The sequence below is a fragment of the Cottoperca gobio genome, chromosome 10 (genome assembly GCF_900634415.1).
Source record: "Cottoperca gobio chromosome 10, fCotGob3.1, whole genome shotgun sequence".
NCBI lineage: Eukaryota > Metazoa > Chordata > Actinopteri > Perciformes > Bovichtidae > Cottoperca > Cottoperca gobio.
The window spans coordinates 19,240,703-19,261,737 of record NC_041364.1 but is presented as its reverse complement, the minus strand read 5'-3'; the positions used below and the strand labels follow the sequence as shown (position 1 = coordinate 19,261,737).

Sequence of the window (21,035 nt, the reverse complement as noted above, 5' to 3'; positions counted from 1 at the left end):
CAGACTAGCATGAATGATTCACTTTGAAGAAAGGTTTGTAATCGCAGCAGGGAATGTTTGGTCAATCAGTCTTGTGTGCGTCTTCACCTTGAATTCCAGAAGGCCCTGCATTTGTTCTAGGTCTGAAGCCACTAATTCACCATCATCATCGTCGTCATATTGGTCTTCCTCGTCCTCGTCAATCACTTCGATCTTCTGTTAAAAAAAAAAACCGCACGAGATTAGATCAAACTATCATGACACATGTAAATCTTATGGGGACTATTATCTGCTCTGGATTATATCGCTTACGTTCTATTTATTTAATATACTGCATTAGGTGAAACACTTTGAATTGCAGTTTGAAATAAAAAAAACTTGAACGCAATGGCAACTGTGTAATGAAGACAATGAGCTCATACTTACCATTTAACACACGGTGTGATAAAGCACTACAACTTCTGAAGTGACCAGACATGATAGGAAAATGTGTCCAGTTGATATAAAGCTGGTGTAGCTTTGTTGCTACAAACTAAAATAAACGTATATGTTTAAGTAGAAGAACTGAGCTCTGATTCATTGTTATCATATGAACACTTTCCCTACCAGTGCCCAGTCCTGAGAGGCACACTTTAGTGATATCAAAGAAAAGATGTAAGTACCACATTATTGGCGAGTGGAGCAGCAGTGGACACATCTATTCCGTCTTCTTCATCTCTGTGTTGTGAGTCGATGGTGCCATCTACAAGCCAGAAGATTGCATGAATACTGAGACACACAGTTTGCACAGACGTAGGTGTTTGTGTGTGTGTGTATTGTAACGGCAGCCTAACCTTCAGACAGGCAGACAGATCCTTCATCGTTCAAGTCATCTCCGAGTTCAGGCGTTCTGAGGCCCACCTCGTCGGGGCTGAGGGCCACCGGAGATTCGTTTCCTGGGGATGAGGTTGAGAATACAGCAGGCCCACCTTTAGGTGGAGGGATTTCAATCCCCATCAGACGGTACTTCCTCCGTCTGTTACTGATCCATGTCTGACAATTGGAAAAAACAAAAAAGACAAAGTGTCACAGACGCAGAAGAATAATTCAAGGATATCAGTGTTATTCAGCTTTTTTTTTAAATAAAGTGTCCAATTTGATGAATGTGGCGGGTAAAGGAATATTTCAATCACAAAATGACCATTTCTGTATGAAATGCTCACCTCACCCTGTGTTACCTTGAAATCATGAAGAAAACATTCCTTCGCACACAGGCCTCCGCGGTGAATAAACAATCAAAAAACAGAGAAAGGTCTCGATGAATGAAAGTCAGTGGGCGCTGCAGAACAGAACAGAGCAGAAAAACATTTGTTTACAAACTCCAACACAACTCGTGCAGTATAATCCAGGTCTCATTTATCCAGTTATATAACTACTTCACAAACACATGCATTTATACTAAAACCGTACAATACGAAACACTTAAACCGTCGCACGCTTGTGCGCTACTCGTCTGTACGAGTATTAAATAGTACGATTTTAGCAAAAATATATGTGTTTGTGAAGTAATGAGCATTTAATGAGACTTGGATTATACTGCACAAGTTGTGTGAGAGTTTGTAAACTGATATTTTCATATAGTTTTGCTGTTGTTTAACACAGCCCCATTTATTATTCATCAGGACTCTGTTTATTGATTCTCTGTTCATTGTGGAGGCATTTGAGAAAAACAACGTTTTCTTCAAGAATTCAAGGTAACACCGGGGGAATAATGGATTTACAAATGGTCATTTTGCGGGTGAAATACTGCTTTGAGTCAGGGAGAATAAAAATCACCAATTAATTTTAAGTAGTTATATTAAAGCAATGATTTGAGGATTATCCTGATAGTAGCATGCTGTTTGTCTGCATAGGCAAAGATTGTTCTTCCTTGCAATAAATATCCCAGTAAGCGAGATGGCAGCGGGTCATGTGTGTGTCAGGACTGAGACACTATATTTAGTCCATCAGCATTCCTACTGTGGCGCTGATATATAACTGCATGACTTTACACAACTTTGTAAGTCGGTTAGAAAACTTCTATGACCTAGAAAAGTTGCTCTTTTCTGTTTTCTTTCAGCTCTCTAAAGTTCAGACAAGTCAAATAGCCTTGTTTTCACTAAATGTCATAGACAAGCGGCAGGGCAATGTGATTAAGGCTCACAGCTCTCTACGTCTACAAAACATCCCTCTAGTTTCAGGGATACTGCAGATATTCAATGCCAGGAGGGAACCCATACTGTTCAAGAGTTCTCTGTATTTGTTTAACACTGGAAATATACAAACTAAAGCAAAACTAATTATTTGACCCTGTGGATTTGGTTTACCTTGACTATTTCAGTGTCTACATTGAGTTGGTTTGCCCCAGCAGTGATCTTTTCCCTGCAGACTGAGCCCAGGCTGGTCATGCCTCGGTCCCAGTAGCGCTTCAGTTGCATGAGATCCCCATCACTAAACTGGGTCCGATCCTGCAGCTGAAAACACAAACCCATGTTTAACTAGAGCACATTCACGCTGACGGTAAGCGGACTCTAGCTTTATAACTTACTAGACAACATCAGTGTAAGTGTGTAATAACCATACAGTGCACCTGGTACCAAAAGGGAAAGTTGGGATGTTTTGAAGTGGGGTTGTATGCTATATTCAGAACATTACATATATAATATATTTTCCTTGATATTTACGATGACGTCAAACAGCCCTTTCTGATGGGGATCTGAAGCCGTTATACATGCTTCAAAGCTACCAGACTCCATTGACAAAAACTGTAATTTTACCAGGCAGAACAAGGGACTTGCTTGTCTAATGCTGCCTTAATTAGTTACTTTGTTTGCATTATTGTGTGACTTTGAAATCACCATTTAAAACACCAAACACAGAAAACTAACCAAATGAGGCAGTGGTAGACCAGCGACTCCCATGTTCTGCGCGGTAAAACTACTGTTTCTGTCAATGGATTCTGGGGATTTTGGCGAGAGCATAGATTGATATTACAGCTTTAGTTCCCCATCAGAAAGGGCAGTCTGATAGCAAGGTAAAGCAGTGAAAATATTCAAAACATTGCATACACTTCACTGATTTAGTTGGCTATACATTTTGCTTACCCTTTCTCCAAACTGGGGGCGCGCCGCCCCGCATCGACTGTAGGTAGTACACTGACTTTGTAAAAAGTATCTCAAACAACCCCAGTTCAAAACATCCAAACCATCCCTTGAAAATGTTTTTGTTTAAAGTGGCAAAAAAGTACTAACTGTTCTCTTTCTGGAGTTGCTGATAACCCAGGGGGCAGCAGACACACCAACTGAAGTCTGCACACAGAGACAGACACAGTCAGGGGAAATCTTTCAAGTCACTTCGAAGGAAAGTGGCAACAACACTAGAACCTCTCCTACCTGTGAGCTGGATTCCCCTGTAAGTGAGGTCTGTGCTGTGACGGAGTAGCTGCCATGAAGAGTTGTGTTGCTGTGAAGCAGTGCAGGCCTGGAGCTCGCCACCGGGGGCGTGTGGCCTCCTCTCACCACGGACGCTTCAGCCCCGGTCGGGCTTGTTGACATTCGCTCCCTGTGGATGTGTGTCTGAGCGGCCATGTTTGCCAATTCCTCTTCCCTTTGCCACTCATCTTCTTCATCTCCAGTTTCCATGGCGATGGAGAAGTTATGACTGGCGTCCAGAGGATGGGCCGCCGGTCTGTGACTTTCCTGGCTTTTCCAGATAAACGCATGACTGGGCCTAAGTCCGTCCGCATCGCTTCTTTCTGACAAGGTGAAGACCTGCTGGATACGAGGTGTCTGTTCAGAGGAGGGACCAGAGTCTTGTACTGGGAGGGAGACCCGAGACTTCTGAGGGGCAGGTGGTTGTGGTTGAGGTTGGGGGTTGGAGTGAGGTCTGGCCTGAGGCTGAGTTTGGGACTGTGAGGAAGAGGACCATGGGCGAGTTTTCACTGCACCATATTGCCTAGTCCAGCTTTGAGGTACCACCCCTGCTCCTGCACTTACCCCTGCCTCCCCGAGGGACAAAGATCCCTTCCTGACTGCAGTGTAGACTAAAGGCCCTGAGGCAGATGTGAGGGGTGGGAGGTTTTGAGAGAGCGAGACCAGCTTGGAGTGTTGGGGCGAGCTGTTCCTGCTCTGCAGGGCCCGGTTGATCAGCGATGTTGAGGATGTGTTTGCGGAAAGCTCAGAGTCTGACTGAGATAGGGGGGCTGAAGGTCTCGGTCGGGAGCGGGGGACGGAGTTGAGAGAGTAAATCCCGGTCAGTATGACGTCATTATTGTTGTTGTTGCTTCCGCTGCTGTGAGGAGAGGAAGAGGAAGGGGAGGAAGATGTTGACGAGAAAGAAGGGAAGGACGAGGATGGAGGGAGAACGTGCACACGGTTCTGGATGTTCCGTGCCGCAGCAAGTTCAGTGGGAAGCAGCGCCCCTGCAGCCAGGCCATGATTGGATAGTGAACCTCCGGCTAATGAGTGATTGGAGAGTAATCCACCAGCGAGTCCGTGACTGGATAAGGAAAAAGACATGCCTCCGTTTTGTTCTACCTTGGAGGCGAGCTTACGTCTTTTGTTGCCAACCCATGTCTGCAGGGAGAAGACAGAGCAGTCAGATCAGTAACATCACTTAAAAAGACATTCTGCAATGCACTACAGGGACTGATTCAGCAAAGCGCAGATAATAATTCATGACTCTGTATTAGATGAGGAACTCATAGACATGAGACTCACTGTCTCACAAACCTGCCCTCACAATGGTGCAACACAAATCATAGCTAATAGTTCAGCTTCCCATTTGCTAATTCACAAACACACAAGCATATTTTTATGGGCCTACCCGGACCACGCTGAAGTCCAGTTTAGCCTCCTGAGCACATTGCAGTATAAGCTGGAAGCAAGCCTTGCTCTGATTGGTCATCCCGTTATCATAGTAACGTTCAAGGATCCTCTGCTGCTCAGCCGTAAACACTGACCGCAGGTTCATCTGAGAGACAATTACAACGATAAGGAAAACGTTGTGGTACACGAGAATTCACTTGAGTTCACTGACAGATTGTGGTAGATCATTATATTTAAGAAATAAAGCATTAAGTGCAAACTTATAACGTAACAACAATTTCCTTTCTCTTGCTTATGGACTGCAATATGAGGGTTTTGTAGCCAAATAGCCAAGTATTAAGCATTAATTTAGCAACTATTACATAATACGTTCCCCTGAAAATGCCACAGTATCAAGATTACAACTGCAGCAGCATCAGTACCTGTGTTTTGTTTTCAATTTGTCAGATAAAAAAAATGTTTAGCTTGAAATACAACTCTTGATATACTCACATTCTGCAGGCCACGCCTCTGTGACCACGCATCCATTCTGCTACTGGAGGGGAACGGGGCAGCCATGCAGATCACAGCAAAACCTCCATGTTTCTAGAATAGCACAATTTTGATTGTACTCATCGTGCCTCAGTGTACCTGGCACACTGCTGGGTAATGTGGCTGAGGAGAAAGTAAAGAAGACAACGCTGAGACTGTAGGTAAAGAGTATGACAAAAATAATAACTCAATCCATGTCTCTTTACTACTAATGATAAGACATAATAAGACTAGCAGTCTTTTCTGGATCCAGATTGAGAAATTAACTTATCAGTTTCATCAAATTATAGACAACCAGTCAACACTTTGTCATATAATACATTACAGCATTTTGAAAAAAGTAACATCAAGCATCGTGAAGCTGTAACATATACAACACACTGTCAGTCAAAGTATAATAAGCTGGGACAAGCCACTGAGTAGCATCAATAACACTATCAATCATGTGTTGTTGTGCCTAGCATTGTTCTATTCATCAACTAAAAACCATTCAAATGTGTGCCCTTGCATTAACCAAAGAGATACAATTACACATGTATTACGTGATTGGTTGAATGGGTAAAGGTATAACAAGTTATATCTTATTTTTGAACAAATAATAATGTATCATAAGCATGGTCAGGTAAAAAGAAACCCAGCTCCAAACGTTCATTTTGGACATAACGAATATCATTTAGTTTTAAAACGCCTAATAGTAATAAATGTGTTTATAAACATTAAAGAAACGGTGACAGTCTAAGTTAGTTTGTACACAGCTGGCTTTTATCTTCCAACGTGGCACACAAACAGTAATAAATAGGGTACAGTGAGATGAACACGAGTTTCAAATGTGTATTATGTTTTTACACTGGCAGTGGACGAGGGAGAAATAAAAAAGCAGCAACAAGCCCGCTTAAAGTAATAACACTTGGACTTTCAGAGAGCTGAACAACTCTGGCGACTAAGTTTGAAATACAGTTGTTAGAGGTTTTGATAAAGACAGAAAATGTCACATACGGGAATGTTATGCGACCAATAAGAATCCTGCAGCAGGTTTATTTTGGCAGGCTGACTGCGCATGGCTACAGTCAATATGGAAACATTATGAACAGGAATAGCGAACAAATTGTGTGCACGTCAGATAAGTATGCCAGGAAGGCAACAGCCTGGGGATTCAGAAACACAATTCCCACACAGGAAGCACATGCCATAACTTTACGACGGCGAGCCAGACAGTAAACAAACCGGGTAAGCGCCGCATTCATCACCACAATGGCCATACAAAAAGCTTACGTTAGCTTGCAGGCCCAAGCGGCCATATCTGAGCCAGCCAACGTTAGCTAGCATTAGCATAGCTTTCCCCGTGGATAGCTGCAGCTAAACTTTTCCTTCAAATCTATGATTTCCCGACCCTGGCATGGTCATTCTCGCTGACCCTGTCTTCGAGCGGATACGAACCAAAACGAGTCTCTGTTCCCTAAAGCGAAAAAGTAAAATCACGTTCCTACTTACCATTTTTGATATCAAAATCAGACGGACGTTCAAATTCAGCAGATTTCTTCACCAGTCCCGTTTGCTAGACAATGAAATCAGAACGTCCGATCATCAATTCTAATCATGATTGTGACGTGTTTGCAGACAGGAGCCAATGGGAGCTCGAGATCATCGCTGTGACATTCGGAAAGGGCTGAAAACTGAGCGTCGTGGTCCCGCCCACCATTGACTTTGTTCAGTGGGCTGCTGGAGTGGGAGGTCACAGACATGGAAGCAGCACAACTTTGGGAAATGGTCTGTGTCCTCATCACCTTGCATTGTAAACCTTGTACATGTTATTACTTGTAATAGTCATGTAAATAAAACAGATTTAGTTCAAATGTATTTACTTTTTTATCTTAGTATTCATCAGTATTACAGATGTTTTAATTAACAAAAACATTTACTATACTATTCCTTAACATCTCTTAAACATAGAATAGGTTATACTGCACCTTCAGCAATAAGACTTAGGTACAGTTGTATTACAGTCTAGCTTATTGGCCTTTCTGCTGCAGTAACAATATATATCATGGAGAGAGACAGACAGAAAGACACAGAGCATGTATGAAGAACTGGAGACAGCAAGGCTTAAGAGGTACCTTGCCAATAACATAAACACAACCCCTAACTGCCATACATGTTCATTCGAAGGACTTCACAAGACATTATTGTTACTTTGTAGAGCATCCTATATATCTGTTTGGAGGTTCATACTACTTCATGGCATCCTACACTTTGAAATGCATATGTGTTGTTGGTCAGTTCTGTGTAACATAAATAAAATAAGTTATTCTATAAGTGCTGTGTTTTGTGATCTGTTCCTCTGTGTGTGTGTGTGTGTGTGTGTGTGTGTGTGTGTGTGTGTGTGTGTGTGTGTGTGTGTGTGTGTATGTGTGTGTTTTCGTATGGGATCCCATATTCATTTTCGTTAGAGCGTTTTACCAAATTTGAGCGATTGACACATTTAAATGCTCAGGCAAGTATACAGACGCTACTTGTTGTACATGTCCTCAGTGATATCACATTAAATCAATAAGTCGATTGACACTAAATAAATGGAAACTATCATTTTTCAAGCCGAAATAATGAAACGATTCCAATGTTCTCTGATTATAGTCTCTGAAATGAGAGGATTTCCTGCTATTGTGTATCATGTAACATTGTAAATTAAACTAAATATGTTTAGATATTTGGCCTTTATGATATCTATCATACTACCTGCAACTTTCTCCATCTCCCTATGTATAAAGTGAGCCTTGTGTGTGAGTTTGAGTGTGTGTGGGGATGCTGCTTTAATCCATGACGTCACCTGTGTCCCAGGTGCGCAGCAGGGGGCGCTGTTCCTCACAGCTGAGCCCATGCACCGAGCAGCAGCGCCTGACAACTGATGCTGAATTCCTCATCCACAGATGGTGAACTTAAAAAAACAGCTGATAAGCATTACCTTACCCTGTGACGGAGCATGCACTGCCTAAATGCACACATAACACGCAGACAACAACGATGTATCGCTATAGGCAAAGACTAATTCATTATTTCCTTCACATTGTAAATATAGAAATAATGAAAAACGTAGTTTCTATAATATGTCAGGTACTTATAGTGTGTCTGTGGTACTCAAAATACCCTGAGCATTCTAATTGATTTATTACAGTTGCTTAAATTGTTTTAGCATACAGCCTTTCTTGTTCTCTCCCTCTCTGTATATATGTGCATGTGTAAGGCAGGGGGGGAGACAGAGAGAGATCCTCCCTATATGGTGTGCGTTGCACCATTCCCTGGTCTGTGTTATGAGTGGTGGCCCTTGTGATGCTGCAGCGAGGCGGGCGGGAGGAAAAGAGGAGAGGAGAAGGGGAGGGGTCGCTCCATCCCCTCGCGCCCACCGAATCCACTTCTCACAGCGCGCGGGGCTGCTGGCGGGAAGGCACGAGAAAGAGAGAGAGAGAGAGAGAGCGAGAGTGAGTGAGAGAACGAGAAGGAGGGAGGGAGGAGAAAGGAGTGTGCGTGTCTCCTCCGTGTGTGTGCGCGTGGATTGCACCACCGCATCCCGTTCACCGTTTCTGCAGGCGGCCATGCTCTGATGGAGAGACTAAAACTGACAAAGCTCTCTTTTTCCTCAGATTTACCCACCGCCGTGTCATTCCAGATGTGACTGACAAGTCGTTTTATGTCGCCCGCATTGAGTCCTGTGCTGTTCACCTCGGAGAGACTGTGACACCATGGCTTTGGTTATGGAACCTATAAGTAAATGGACACCAAAGCAAGTGCTGGACTGGATGAAAGGTAACATTTTGGATCCCTTCATTGCATCAGAGCTGATGATGTTCATGCTAGAATGATGATGATGATGGTGGTGGTGGTGAGCAGCGGAGGGCCACACTGTGTGTGCATGTGTGTTCCCCTTATCTAAACCTGCAGGCTGACGTGTGGTTTTTTTAGTAACTGACTTAGTGTGAGACTGATTCAAGTCACTAAAGTATGAATGCGTTTGAGCCAGTCAGTGAAATGGATGTCCCCAAGAAGCAGGGAGTGGAGGCTCAGCATTCTGTCATCTCGCGCACCCCCCGCAAGCCAAGCCTATCGGCTGCTGCTGCTCCTGCTGCTGCTGCTGCTGCTCCATCAGCACCAGCAGCACCAGCAGCAGCAGTAGCTCCATCAATGAATGTTGAAGATATGTCATTCACTCACTGCCACATGCTCTCAGCCTATATCGTTGTATGTGTGTGCCTACGTGCGCGCGCGTGTTTGATTAATGTAGTTAGCTGCATGCACCCCCCCCCCCCCCCCCCCCTCACCACCTTTGCCAGCCGTACAGTCCGTTTCAGCACCGTGGACAGCGCAATGCCGCCTGCCATATAAGGCAAACGCACTGATCACACTTGCTTTTCTTTCCTTTCTGTTGCTCGCTTTGCTGGCACGAGATGCGTCCCTTCAAACAGACAGTATGAATGAGTAATCTCTAATCACGTGTGTGTCTGTGTGTGTATGTGTAGGTTTGTGTGTGTAGGTGTGTGTGTGTGTGTGTGTGTGTGTGTGTGTGTGTGTGTGTGTGTGTGTGTGTGTGTGTGGTAGGAGCCGTGCTCACACACTCTGGTCAGAAATAGAGCTGTGAGAGAAACTGTGGTAGGCCTATTGACAGACAATGGAGGGAGGGAGTCCGCAATCCCTTTTTTCTTAAGTGAATGACTTAATCACCTCTGTGTGATGACTCAAACCTACAATGTAATGTCCCTGAAGACATATAGAGTCACCACTCATCTATGAATTTCCTAAAACTCCATACAAGTGTTTCAGGACTACTATAGTTCCTTTTTGTGATGGTGAAGCACTGATGCCTGAGATTAGAAGTCAAAGGGTTGTCGGACACACACACACACACACACACACACACACACACACACACACACACACACACACACACACACGCACACACAGACACACACACACGCCAAGGGGAGTATTTGGGATACGTTACGTTGGGCGATTACGATGATGTTCCTGGTTTTATAATTGCTCTCCTCGGCCACAGTGAGCAGCAGCCAGTGAAGTTACGGCTTCGTCCTCTGATCCGTGGAGTGTTCACTTGGTAAGATTTGCTCCAGCACCTTTCATTGAGAGCATTGAAATTTGATTTGAGATTATATTAGTAGCAGGCCGAATGTGGTTTGAGTTTTGCAACATGGAAAGCACATTAAAAACGATGGTTTTGGTTCAGTTTTTCTGATGCCACACACAGTGTAACTGATTTATGGGCTTACATTTGTGCTCAGGAAGATATATGTATTGACAAATGTGGAGGTAATTACACTTTCTCATGTTTTAAAACATACTGCCAGTAAGGGCTGCCCCCTCTTTGGTCAATTTGGGCATCTTGGAATGAGTCGCCTAAGCATTAAAGCATACAAAAATGACAGAATCAGAAATAAAGGATTTTTGATTCTGATTCTGATTCTGATGCTTATCAGTGGTGCTTTTGCTTGATTATTTGATTTTTTTTATCTGTCAATCAAATCAGCTAATCTAGTAGTTGTCAAAATGATATGAGTGCTAGTCAACTAACTGTCAAGGACAGCCCTGCCAGTTTAGGGCCAGTACATTAAGTTATGAGTCAGTGAGTCCCCAAAAACCATGTGCTAAAATAAGATCCTGCATGTGGCAGTGATATTATATTCCACCCACGGCAAACCACTGATTCCCCTCCTCTTACGGGAATGCTATCTTTAAGCAATAAGAAAAGTTGTATATAAAGACTGCATATTAAAACATGACAATTAGATACAAATTACAGAGTGCTGTTTTTTGTCTGCCAATGAGGAACAGACACAATTTTATATTTCAAGTGTGATGTTCCTCAATCTCAAATTGTGATCTCTCGGAAATTAGGACAATAGGAACGTTTCAATATAATATAAAGCTGGGTATGACAGTGTGGAGAAAGCACATGGTTAGTGAGTGATTTAAACCTACGAGCTCAATCTGAAAATGAAAAAGAAATGTTCATTATTTGCCACACGTGCTGCTATTACTTGCAGAATTCAGGAAATCTAATGCACTGAAACAACCTTTTAGGTTTGTCATCAGTATAGTAAAGACACAGAGAAATGTTCACAATTGCACCAACAGTCTTGAGGGAGAATTGTTTCATCTCATTTCTGCTCTCCTTGTATGTGCTCTTTGAAAACGAGTCTCCTGGCCTCTTCCACATGAACAGCCGGGCTCAGGGATTCTTTTCAAGAGACGTTTATTCGCCAACATTTCCCCGTTCCTGTGAAGCCCCTTCCTTTGCCTGACATAGACCCTCAGTGGCGGGCTTATGCTCAGATCGTATTTGCTTATGAATAAAGTAAAAGGCAAAAGGCTAGTTTTAATCTGTACGCGTACAGGAGCTTCACTGTGGCCCCTTTCTTTCTGGAAGCTCTTCATCTCTCTCGCTGCTGATCTGAGTAGTCTTGTGCCATTTTTAGGGAGCAGTGATTCTGATCCTTAAGAAGTACTGTAGTGATTTCTCTTGCTTAGCATTAGAGAGAAAAGTACACAGATACAAGACACATAGTTGTTGATAGCAAACATTTGCCCTCACCTACATCTTTTAGTGCTATTTATATTATTTCTCTGCATAGGATAGGGGCATCAGTTGGCCACTATAGTCCTTAATTTCTACAATTTTAACATGATAGGAATACTGGGCCTTTTGGTCTGTGCATATATATTTTGTATTGTTATGTTTGTGGGTATTCAATGTCTCCACTCGGCAGAACCAGTACATATATGTAACAAAAGTCCCCAGCCAGACCCAAACTGGGGATAAGCCATGGGGGGGCCTGAATTGAGTTAGCAATTAGCAACCAAAGTCTTAAAAATTCATCAATATTACATACAGAAATTAAAAATATTTTCACAATTTTATTAGCCTAACAGTTAACTTGAGGGGAAAATATCTTCGTTTCTTCTGGCCGGGTGCAAAATGTACTTTTTTGTCTGGCCAAATGATTAGATTACCATTGATTCTATCCACTTGCATTTTGTTTTTACAAATATATACACATTTATACTATTCAGCATTTTAAACACTTAATCATAGATCCCCTCTTCAGCTTTACTGTTAGTTACACTATTATGTTGTAATATACATATTTTAATATATATTTGTTGTTAGATATTGTAGTACAATGCCCATATTTTACTATAACTTCTCTATGTTTATATACAATTCTATCCTAAAATGGAACAACTGTAAAGTTTATATAATGTATATATTGGTTAAATATTATTGATGCATTAAAGCGTAAGTAGCTTTATCCGCTTGATGCTGTGCTAATTTCAGCTACTTTATTTACTGCTGACAAGTTTAAAGATATTAAAGATAATTACATTTGTCAGTCAAATGTTCGAAAGTAGAAAGTGAAATCGTTTTCTATGAAATGTAGTGGAATAGGAGAAATAAGTAGGCTAATAAAATAACACTTAGGTAGAAGTACCTCAAATTCTACCCAGAACTTGAGTACATTTACTTAGTTACTTTACACCAGTGGCTTTGGCCAGGGACCTTTTTCTTCCACCTTTAAAATAGCTACATTTAGGTTGGCCTTGTAGGATCACCAGAGATAGTTTAAATTATAAAGACAGTGTCAGGTTTCGTGATGTCATCAGAGATACACATTGGGCACTTCTTAGGAATCCATCCTTCTCCCACAGAGACAAATGTAAAATGACAAGCTTCATCCAGCAGCTCCATTTCCTCATCAGTCCACTACTGTCATATGAAAGAATAATAGAGAGACGGCATACTCTGTGATCCTATCGAGAAAAACCTGACACAGCTAGTTACCAGGCCGAGCTGCGTATAAACTGTACCTCTCACTGCTACAGAAGCTCTGCTCCAGCAGCAGAACACTGGTGAGGCTCACAGAAAGATGACTCATCAGCGTTTGTTTTGATTTGAACACCCACACCGGAGGAGTTTCCTCCAAGTGTGTGTGCGAGGGGGGGAATGTATCTGCCGGGGTGTGTGCAGACGCAATTGATGTGTAAAGTATGACACATCAATCAGTGTTAGGATCTGTGCTTTAACGTGTTAATCAACAAAGAAAAATGGACTTCTTCTCTGCTTCTCGGTGCTGCTGTGCATACCTCATAAGATCACCCTGTGCGTTCAGGCGCATGGTATCGGCAGCCTGCTGATGCATACACTGACAGGAAAATGAAGAAGACAGTTCACTTTTCCTGCAGTAATCTTTCTTGTGCTCTTTGCGTGCTGCTTTATCGGAAAGAAAAATATCTAAAAATAAAGGTGATGTGCGACATTTCAGTCAAATTTAGTTCAATGCTTAAATTTGCAGTAGGTCAGGAAATGCTTTGTTCCTCTGTTGAAAGAATCCCCTGGATGTTATTAGGTCGTTTGAGTGTTGTGTCGGGAGCCATGTTTACTACCATTCCATACTGTGTCCCCCTGATTTGGTCTCCTGCTGACATGCTAAAGAAGTCTGTGATGGAAAACACGCTTCCCCTGACTCTGTGTGCTTGTTGTAGTTTCAGCTGCATTAAAGATTAAAGAGCGTGCCTTATTATTATGAGGCACACACACACACACACACACACACACACACACACACACACACACACACACACACTCTAGAGGAAACTCCTCCATTCCTTGATTTTTTTCATACACCAAAGAAATGCAGAGATGCACGCACTGCATATGGATGCAAACGGATACAGGCACTCAAAGGAATGCACATGCTCACTCAAATATATGGTATGTATGCACACTGACACACATGCATCGACGCACAAACTCCTGAGCAGCAGCTTTAAGTGGGGCATCGGTCGTCATGGAAACCAGATCTGATCATGTCGGAGTCACAGCACATGTCATAAGATGGGGAACCAGCAACACATACAGATGCCCGATCTACACCCTGTATGCCTCGAACACACATTTAGAAAACACTCGCAAGTGCACGAGCTTCCCCTCCTGTTTTGTGGCCCCGAGCAGAAAGAGAGAGCAGGGACACGCATTCAGAAATGGGGAGGCACAGAAGCAAAATGAAAGAAAGGCAGAGGAGCCTAAGATGGGGGAGGAAACGAGGGAGTGTGCAAGGGGAAGAAGGGGTGGGCATGACGGAGAAAGAGGGGGAGAGCACAGAGGCGATGGCAGAGCAGTGCGGAGAATGGGAGGATGCAGTGGGCATCACATCAAAGCACACCCACTCTATCCGGGCACTCGGACAGAGGGTCCTGTGTGTGTGTGTGTGTGTGTGTGTGTGTGTGTGTGTGTGTGTGTGTGTGTGTGTGTGTGTGTGTGTGTGTGTGTTTTTCTGGGTAGATTTTGCACCTGTTGTTCCGGGGGATGCAGTTTTACGACCACATATATTATCTTCAAGCAAAGTTTCTCAACCTTGGGGTCAGGAGCCCACATGAGATCACATTATAGGGTCACTGGAGATTTATAGATATAGCTAAAACTTTATGACAATTCTAAATACTGGGGTTTTACACCAGCAAATGTTGAGAAATCTGACTTAAAAGATTACAAACTAGATCTAGAATTAAAGCTTTTATCCTTTTATGGTTGCCAGTATGAGTATCTGGAGTTAAGAGTTTATTCCAGCTCAGCTGTCAACATTACTGCAAAGCTAGTTTGTCTGTTTGAAGATGAGTAGGATATTGTCGGTTGCGGTTTGTAAAAACAACATTCATAGTCGGCGCCTCCTCCCCGGCTCAACAAGGGTTAGGGTCACCAGCAAGTGAAGCCAACCCCAGACTCACATTTGTCCGCTTGGCATTTCGCATCGCTATATTTACTATTTTTTGGTGCTGCGTACGCCATTTCCGTAGCTTCCTCTTTGATGGTTGATAGGATCTGGTCGCTACGTTTTTATAAAAGTTCATGCCCAGAAGCGTCATCAAAATGAAAAAAAATAAAATAGAGGCAGAGAGCTGCGGGGTCTCTGCAGATACATACACCACCACCTGGGTCACAAGTGATTGAGAGGGATTATTGTTGTATGAGTTTATACATTATTTTCTTTTAGGAAAGTCCTACTCTTTGTGTGCCTTTAAGCTCTGAACAACAGCTGGTTCTTACCATAATATCAGAATCACAAACACTTGGTTGAATCAACTTAATGGCATCATGGCTCTTTCTATTGATTTTAGAGAGTGGGAGCATTATGACAAGTGCTTTCATTCTTAAATATATGACAAATGACTTCTGTATTAACCACAAAAACATAGCAATAATAATAATTCATAATAATAATAATTCAAGCAAATATAGAAGATTAATTGAGTAACCAGTGTGTTTGGTACAATGTGGTTACACATACTAGTGTTTCATGCAGATTATTAGCTTGTGAAACACTGACCACTCACACTGCTCACAGTCAAAGTATGTCATGCTTAAAGGAGCATTAATTACCTAATTTCTTTACCACTTTGGGGTAGCGCAACATAAGCGCTGTACAACTACATATAACTACATTATTGATATATTATCAGCTTCATAAAGTTAGTATGGCACACATGTTAGCAAATAATAGTTTATTTAGATACCCAGTAGAGTCGTGTGTTACTTCTTTTAGCACTGTTTTTCTCTCCACCAACATCTGAGAGATATTTGACATACGCTTCACTTTCTTCACCAGCTAGTTCTTTACTTTGTCTGTCTGGTGTTTGATGCCGAGCAGATGGTCCATCAAAGATTTCTTTTTTTTGTGTGGAAACAGCTGCCTGATGTGCTTGGGAACAACGCTGATGAGAGCCGTGAGAGTGAACTAAACCAGCAACGTGCGTCCATAAAACCAAAACAATGAGCTTAAAAACTCTAAAGCGTTTCAAAAAACTTAAGGTTAGGGTTATGACTGTTTGTTGCTGTGTTACTACGTGCGATACCTGTTACCATGTCATTCGATCCCCTTGTCGGTAACAAATATTTAGTAGAGCAGCTTTAATGTCAACATGTGAGCAGATTCATTGTGACATTTTCTCCAGTATGGGATTGTTTAGAAATGTGTGCTTCGTTGCTCTACATTTGCAAGCAGGGTGTATTTTTCTTCTTCTAAGTCTGCTTCTCTTCCCAAACTACCGCTGCAAATACACTGAATGAGATGGAATAGAGATCGTTAGGGCTTGTGAGGTAAAGCTTATGTTAATACATTATTGTACTTCTACTATCTCTGTAGTCACTTTAGATTCTCTGAGGTCGGTTAGATCCTCCGAGTCGAGCTCTGCCTCTGAACTCCTTGCAGCTTCCTGGTTGACCCTGTTTCCCCGTCGTCGTGCTCCATTAGATTGCCTCTTGACACCTCCCTGCTTGCTGGATTTCAGAGAGGAGGCCGTGGTGCACTTGAAAGCTTGTATAGCGGGGAGCTAAAATGCCACGTTCTTCAGAATATTCTGTCATGATGTGATGAATATTTCACAGTCGTATTTCTTTTTTAGTAAGCGTTGTGTCTTTTCTTCGCACTCACCGAAGCACTTACTCCAGCTGGGAGCTCACAGATGGGAATGGGCAAGGCGACGGGACAGGAGTCTTTGCCACCTGCCGTCGCTCTTAGCCCAGGCTTTACTCCGACCCAGAGGTCTCAAAGGAAAACGCAGGTTTGACAGTCTGATTTCAGTTGATGTTAATGGCCAAGAAGCAAAGTAACTGCTCTGTGAGACTTTATATTCAGCTGTAAATGCAGTCTTTTTATTGTGGCCTTCAACAAGCTGTCAGTCAATGTGTGGAACGCATACATAGGCTTCAGTGTGTGCGTGTAAATACAGTGTGTGTGTGCTCCTTAGCCTAGCATCAGTGCAGGGACCTGAGGGGCAGCAAATGCTGATCCCTCACTTCTGCTCCGAGGCCTCTTTCGCTCTGGTTGCCTAGCAACCCCTCGTGTTTCCGAAGGGGAGGGGTTAATTTTGCTCAGGAAACAGAAAAGATTGGAGGGAATTTCATGAAATGTGGATGAAGCTGTCAACATGAAATGCTCGCTCAAGCCTCAGCACACTGGGATTTACTGATGGGCGGGATCATGGGATTCTTCAGTGTTTCTCAAAGTGATATTTCAGTTTTGCTGACAAAACACATGTGTACACCACATTTGGCTCCGTGTAAGAAACAAGAGAAACAATACAAATGTAGGGCCTTTGTGGTACGTCTGTCGTTCAACAGCGTTTTTAAATCTAAAGCATAGAATTTCATAGAAGTTTCATGATAATTAAAAGCACTGCAACTCTGCACTGCCTTGTGGCTAATGTTGAATTCCTTTCCAAATCTAATTGGGCAAGTTCTCGGCAATTTGTGGCAAAAATTATGGAAAATTATTTTTTTCCATTTTGAAATTGCCATTCTTCATTCATGCTTTTTCAGACTTATTGAATATTTTCTACCTAGCTACAAGACTAGTTGTATGTGAACTTAAAGCCCCTAAAAACTTGATTTTAAATCCAAAGTACTACTCTCTAACATGACACATCTACAAGCACACATCAACATATAGGTACCAGCACAATCATCCAGTACAAAATTACAATTCATTACAATTTAAAACCTGAATTCCTGTCAATGTATTGTCAACAAGATTGAAGGGTGCTCAATATCAATTATTTTGCACCATGGGAAAAAGAGTGAACATCTGTGCACGTGGAAGAATAATCCAATGTTTGATGGTTGTAAATGAAAAAGCAGATTGTGAAAAGACAGACCGCCTCAGTGGGATGTTGTAGTCTGAGCAGTTTCAACTTTTCTTTTTATTTGAATGTTTTAAAAATGTGGGGTTTCCTCGCCTCCACCTTCCTACTCCTCCAAGCTCAAATTAAACGGCCGTTTTTTTTTGTCCATGATAGCTAGATAGCCAGTGACAAATGAGAGCCGGTGATATTATTGCTTGTCCATCGTGAATAGCCTACCATGACACAGCCCTGAGTTTAGGAATTGCTTCTGTAATAGGAAGGTGATCCGATCTTTGAAACTTAATTTAAGATGGTAAAATCAGTTAGGATATGTTTCTGAAATGAGGCCTCAGATCCAAAATAGAGCCAGAAATCTAAACCCAGCACTATTTTGTGGTGCTTTTGTCCAGTAAAGATTCTGAAAAAGGCTCTCAGTCGACCTAGAAGAGGATCGACAAAAGCAAAAAGCACTGAATGAACTCAAATTCACAAACTGTCACAGCAGAACTTGGGATGTTGTGAGTGCTTGCTGCCTGCTCGCAGTAATCTTATTATCTCTACCAGACTGTGGGAAAAAACAGACTGTTGACAATTGACAAATGTGTGTTATGAAGAGGTATTTGAAGAAAGAGATATGGGAGATATGCAGGCAAGGCCCTTGCTCAGCAAATACTGTTCAATATTAAGTTCCTGAATCGCAGCAGGAAAGACAATATTTACAGGAAAACATTAGTGCGGCCTGCCATCACCACACGAGCAGCGCCCGCTGTAGTGACTCCACACACTGTGGAAGCCGGTGCATTTCAACTGTCTATGGTTAAGCTATAATACAATTATTCCCAAGTCAGCATAGCTCCCAGGGGAAACGAACAGCAGCTTATGACTTGATTAAACAGAGACACTTGTGACATTACTCGTGCAAAAATTACTTTTTGTTTATTTCTGATGCACGCAGGCTAGGATTAGTTTGACTCTTATTACACTACATGGCATGCTTAAGCGTGAGGTCAGTTTTTACATTTCCTGCAGTTACTGTGAACATGTGAGAAGACAGAACATGTTTTGTGTTGTTGCTTGGTGCAGTCACAACTACTGCAGATCTTGACAAATCACATCTACATCATATTAATATCATTAACTGCCTTGTGAGGTGCAGTGCTGACGCACCTGACCCCTATGTGTTAGTTTGTGTGTGTGTTTGCGAGCACCATGTGCTATTTCCAGCTGGCATATGAACTTAGCAGATGAACCCAGATCAGCTGTTTGTCCTCTAGGGAAGGCATTCTGACTCATCTGATTGGCTAGCAGCTGTGTGTCACAATGTGTATATGTATATGTGTGAATGTTTGCCTGTTTGTGTCTGTGTGCAGTTCTATGCTTGTGCAAGTATGCGATTGTGAATTCACATGTATATTTCTTTGAACAAAATGTTTATTCATATGTACTTTTGAATTATACACAGCTGCTTTGTCAGGAAATTGAAAAAAAAAAAAAACTACTCACAGTTCGGCAAACAAACAAAACATTATAAATCAAGGCATCATGTGCATTAGAGGTAACGATTATTTTCATTAATGATTAAATTATTATTTTCTTGATTAATTGTTTGGTCTATATAATGTTAGAAAATAATGAAAACTGTCCATCCTAGTTTCTTAAAGTCTCAGGTGATGTCTTTAAATGTCTTGTTTTATCGGTCCAGAACCCAAAGATATTCAGTATAATATCATATAAAACAGAGAAATTCAGGAAATCTCCACATTTGAGAGGCTGAAAACAGTATTTTGCATAAAGAATTACTTTAACGATTAATCGATTATCAAAATAGTTGGTGATTATTTTTCTGTTGATGGATTAATCGCTGACTTGCCAGTGATGTAGGGTCAGTGGCAGCAGTTTGAGCCAAAATAAAGTTATAATTAGTTTGGCCTCTAATAAAAAGATATGCACGAAGTAAGCGTTTCTCTTCTCCATCGCTCCATCAGTGATTGCTCCTGTGATATGATACAATGGGCAGGGCTGTAGTCAAGACCAACTGATCGAGTCCAAGTCAAGTCCGAGACCAGGTCCAGTGGAGTCCTGTTGTAGGTCATAAGAGGCTGTGATGTCTTTCCAATGCTAATCCTTTGCTCTCCTGCGTACACAGCCTGGATAACAGCTCATTTCGGTTAATGTAGGCAAAATAGTAGATTACAGACAATTTGTAATAAAGGTATGAATAGCAAATCAAGCAAAGTTAAAAGTAGATTTCTGGCACATAATACTTACTCATTTGCGTTACGCGTTACACCCGAGACCAAGAAAATTCCAAGTCCAACAAGGCCCAGGTCCAAGACTTCAAACAAAGGGACTCCAGCCTTGAGTCTGGACTACTACAGCCCTGACACTGGGTTCACTAGTAAATCAATGTTCATGAGCTTTTCTGTATGAATCTCTTCCCAGTATGACTTCAATTTTGGACAATCCTAAAAAATGTGTGTATGATCTACAACCTGTTTATAATCCGAATTCACATATTTTTGAAACACCATATCCCATCAAACCTTAAAGAGAAGGGCCAGTCGATGCCCTGCTGTCAACTCAGCAGCCCTGTCGCCTGTAAGTGGTTGTGTGTGTGTTGCAGAAGTAGGACATAGCTATAGTAGGGGGCTTTCCCAGAGGACGCAGAGGTAGTCAGCCTGGTCTTCTTTGATTCTTTATTCATCACTTCTTTATATAATTCATACACTTTATATACTATAGTGGCGAGAGGGGGAAACAAGCTCCAACTACTAATGATTTGACACCAGGAAGAGGACTGAAGTGACGACTAGATTAATAAATTCAAAAATAAAGTTCATCCACTTATTGCACCTGCAGAGAGTCTTAAATGTGCAGTGAAGAAGTTCTACTGGTATCATTCTGCAAATCGCATTTGCATTATGATGACAAAAGGCATATTGTACAACAGGACTCTTTTAGAAAGCGCTTTCAGAAGGAGAGGCTAAATGTAAATGGGGAAGG

General features: G+C 42.1%; 2 protein-coding genes across 4 annotated transcripts in view; one reads left to right on the top strand and one right to left on the bottom strand.

The window, feature by feature from the left end:
• Nucleotides 1–214: 214 nt before the first annotated feature.
• Nucleotides 215–6,969, bottom strand: hdx (highly divergent homeobox). Its single transcript, XM_029441008.1, has 9 exons — nt 6,846–6,969; nt 5,316–5,477; nt 4,822–4,968; nt 3,390–4,571; nt 3,249–3,305; nt 2,325–2,471; nt 813–1,011; nt 642–721; nt 215–511 (listed from the first exon to the last, which is right to left on the bottom strand). Exons 2-9 carry the CDS (start codon nt 5,379–5,381, stop codon nt 299–301), a joined length of 2,091 nt encoding a protein of 696 aa, XP_029296868.1. The 5' UTR covers nt 5,382–5,477; nt 6,846–6,969; the 3' UTR covers nt 215–298.
• A 1,891-nt stretch (nt 6,970–8,860) lies between these two features.
• LOC115014454 (connector enhancer of kinase suppressor of ras 2) overlaps nt 8,861–21,035 on the top strand; it is a 69,575-nt gene continuing 57,400 nt past the window's right edge. For 2 of the 3 annotated variants that reach the window (XM_029441304.1, XM_029441305.1), the window contains exon 1: nt 9,089–9,152. In XM_029441304.1, coding sequence (XP_029297164.1) covers nt 9,089–9,152 — 64 coding nt within the window. Of the gene's footprint in view, nt 9,153–21,035 lie in introns of all 3 variants that reach the window. The other variant, XM_029441303.1, reaches the window with a different exon arrangement.

What these genes read in the sequence shown, in the direction of transcription:
- hdx (XM_029441008.1), bottom strand. Translation starts at nt 5,381, where the DNA reads ATGGCTGCCCCGTTCCCCTCCAGTAGCAGAATGGATGCGTGGTCACAG. An exon ending in AGAGGCGTGGCCTGCAGAAT is followed by an intron (nt 4,969 to 5,315) that starts GTGAGTATATCA and finishes ATTGTCTCTCAG; the next exon opens with ATGAACCTGCGGTCAGTGTT. An exon ending in CTCCACTCGCCAATAATGTG is followed by an intron (nt 512 to 641) that starts GTACTTACATCT and finishes CGTTTATTTTAG; the next exon opens with TTTGTAGCAACAAAGCTACA.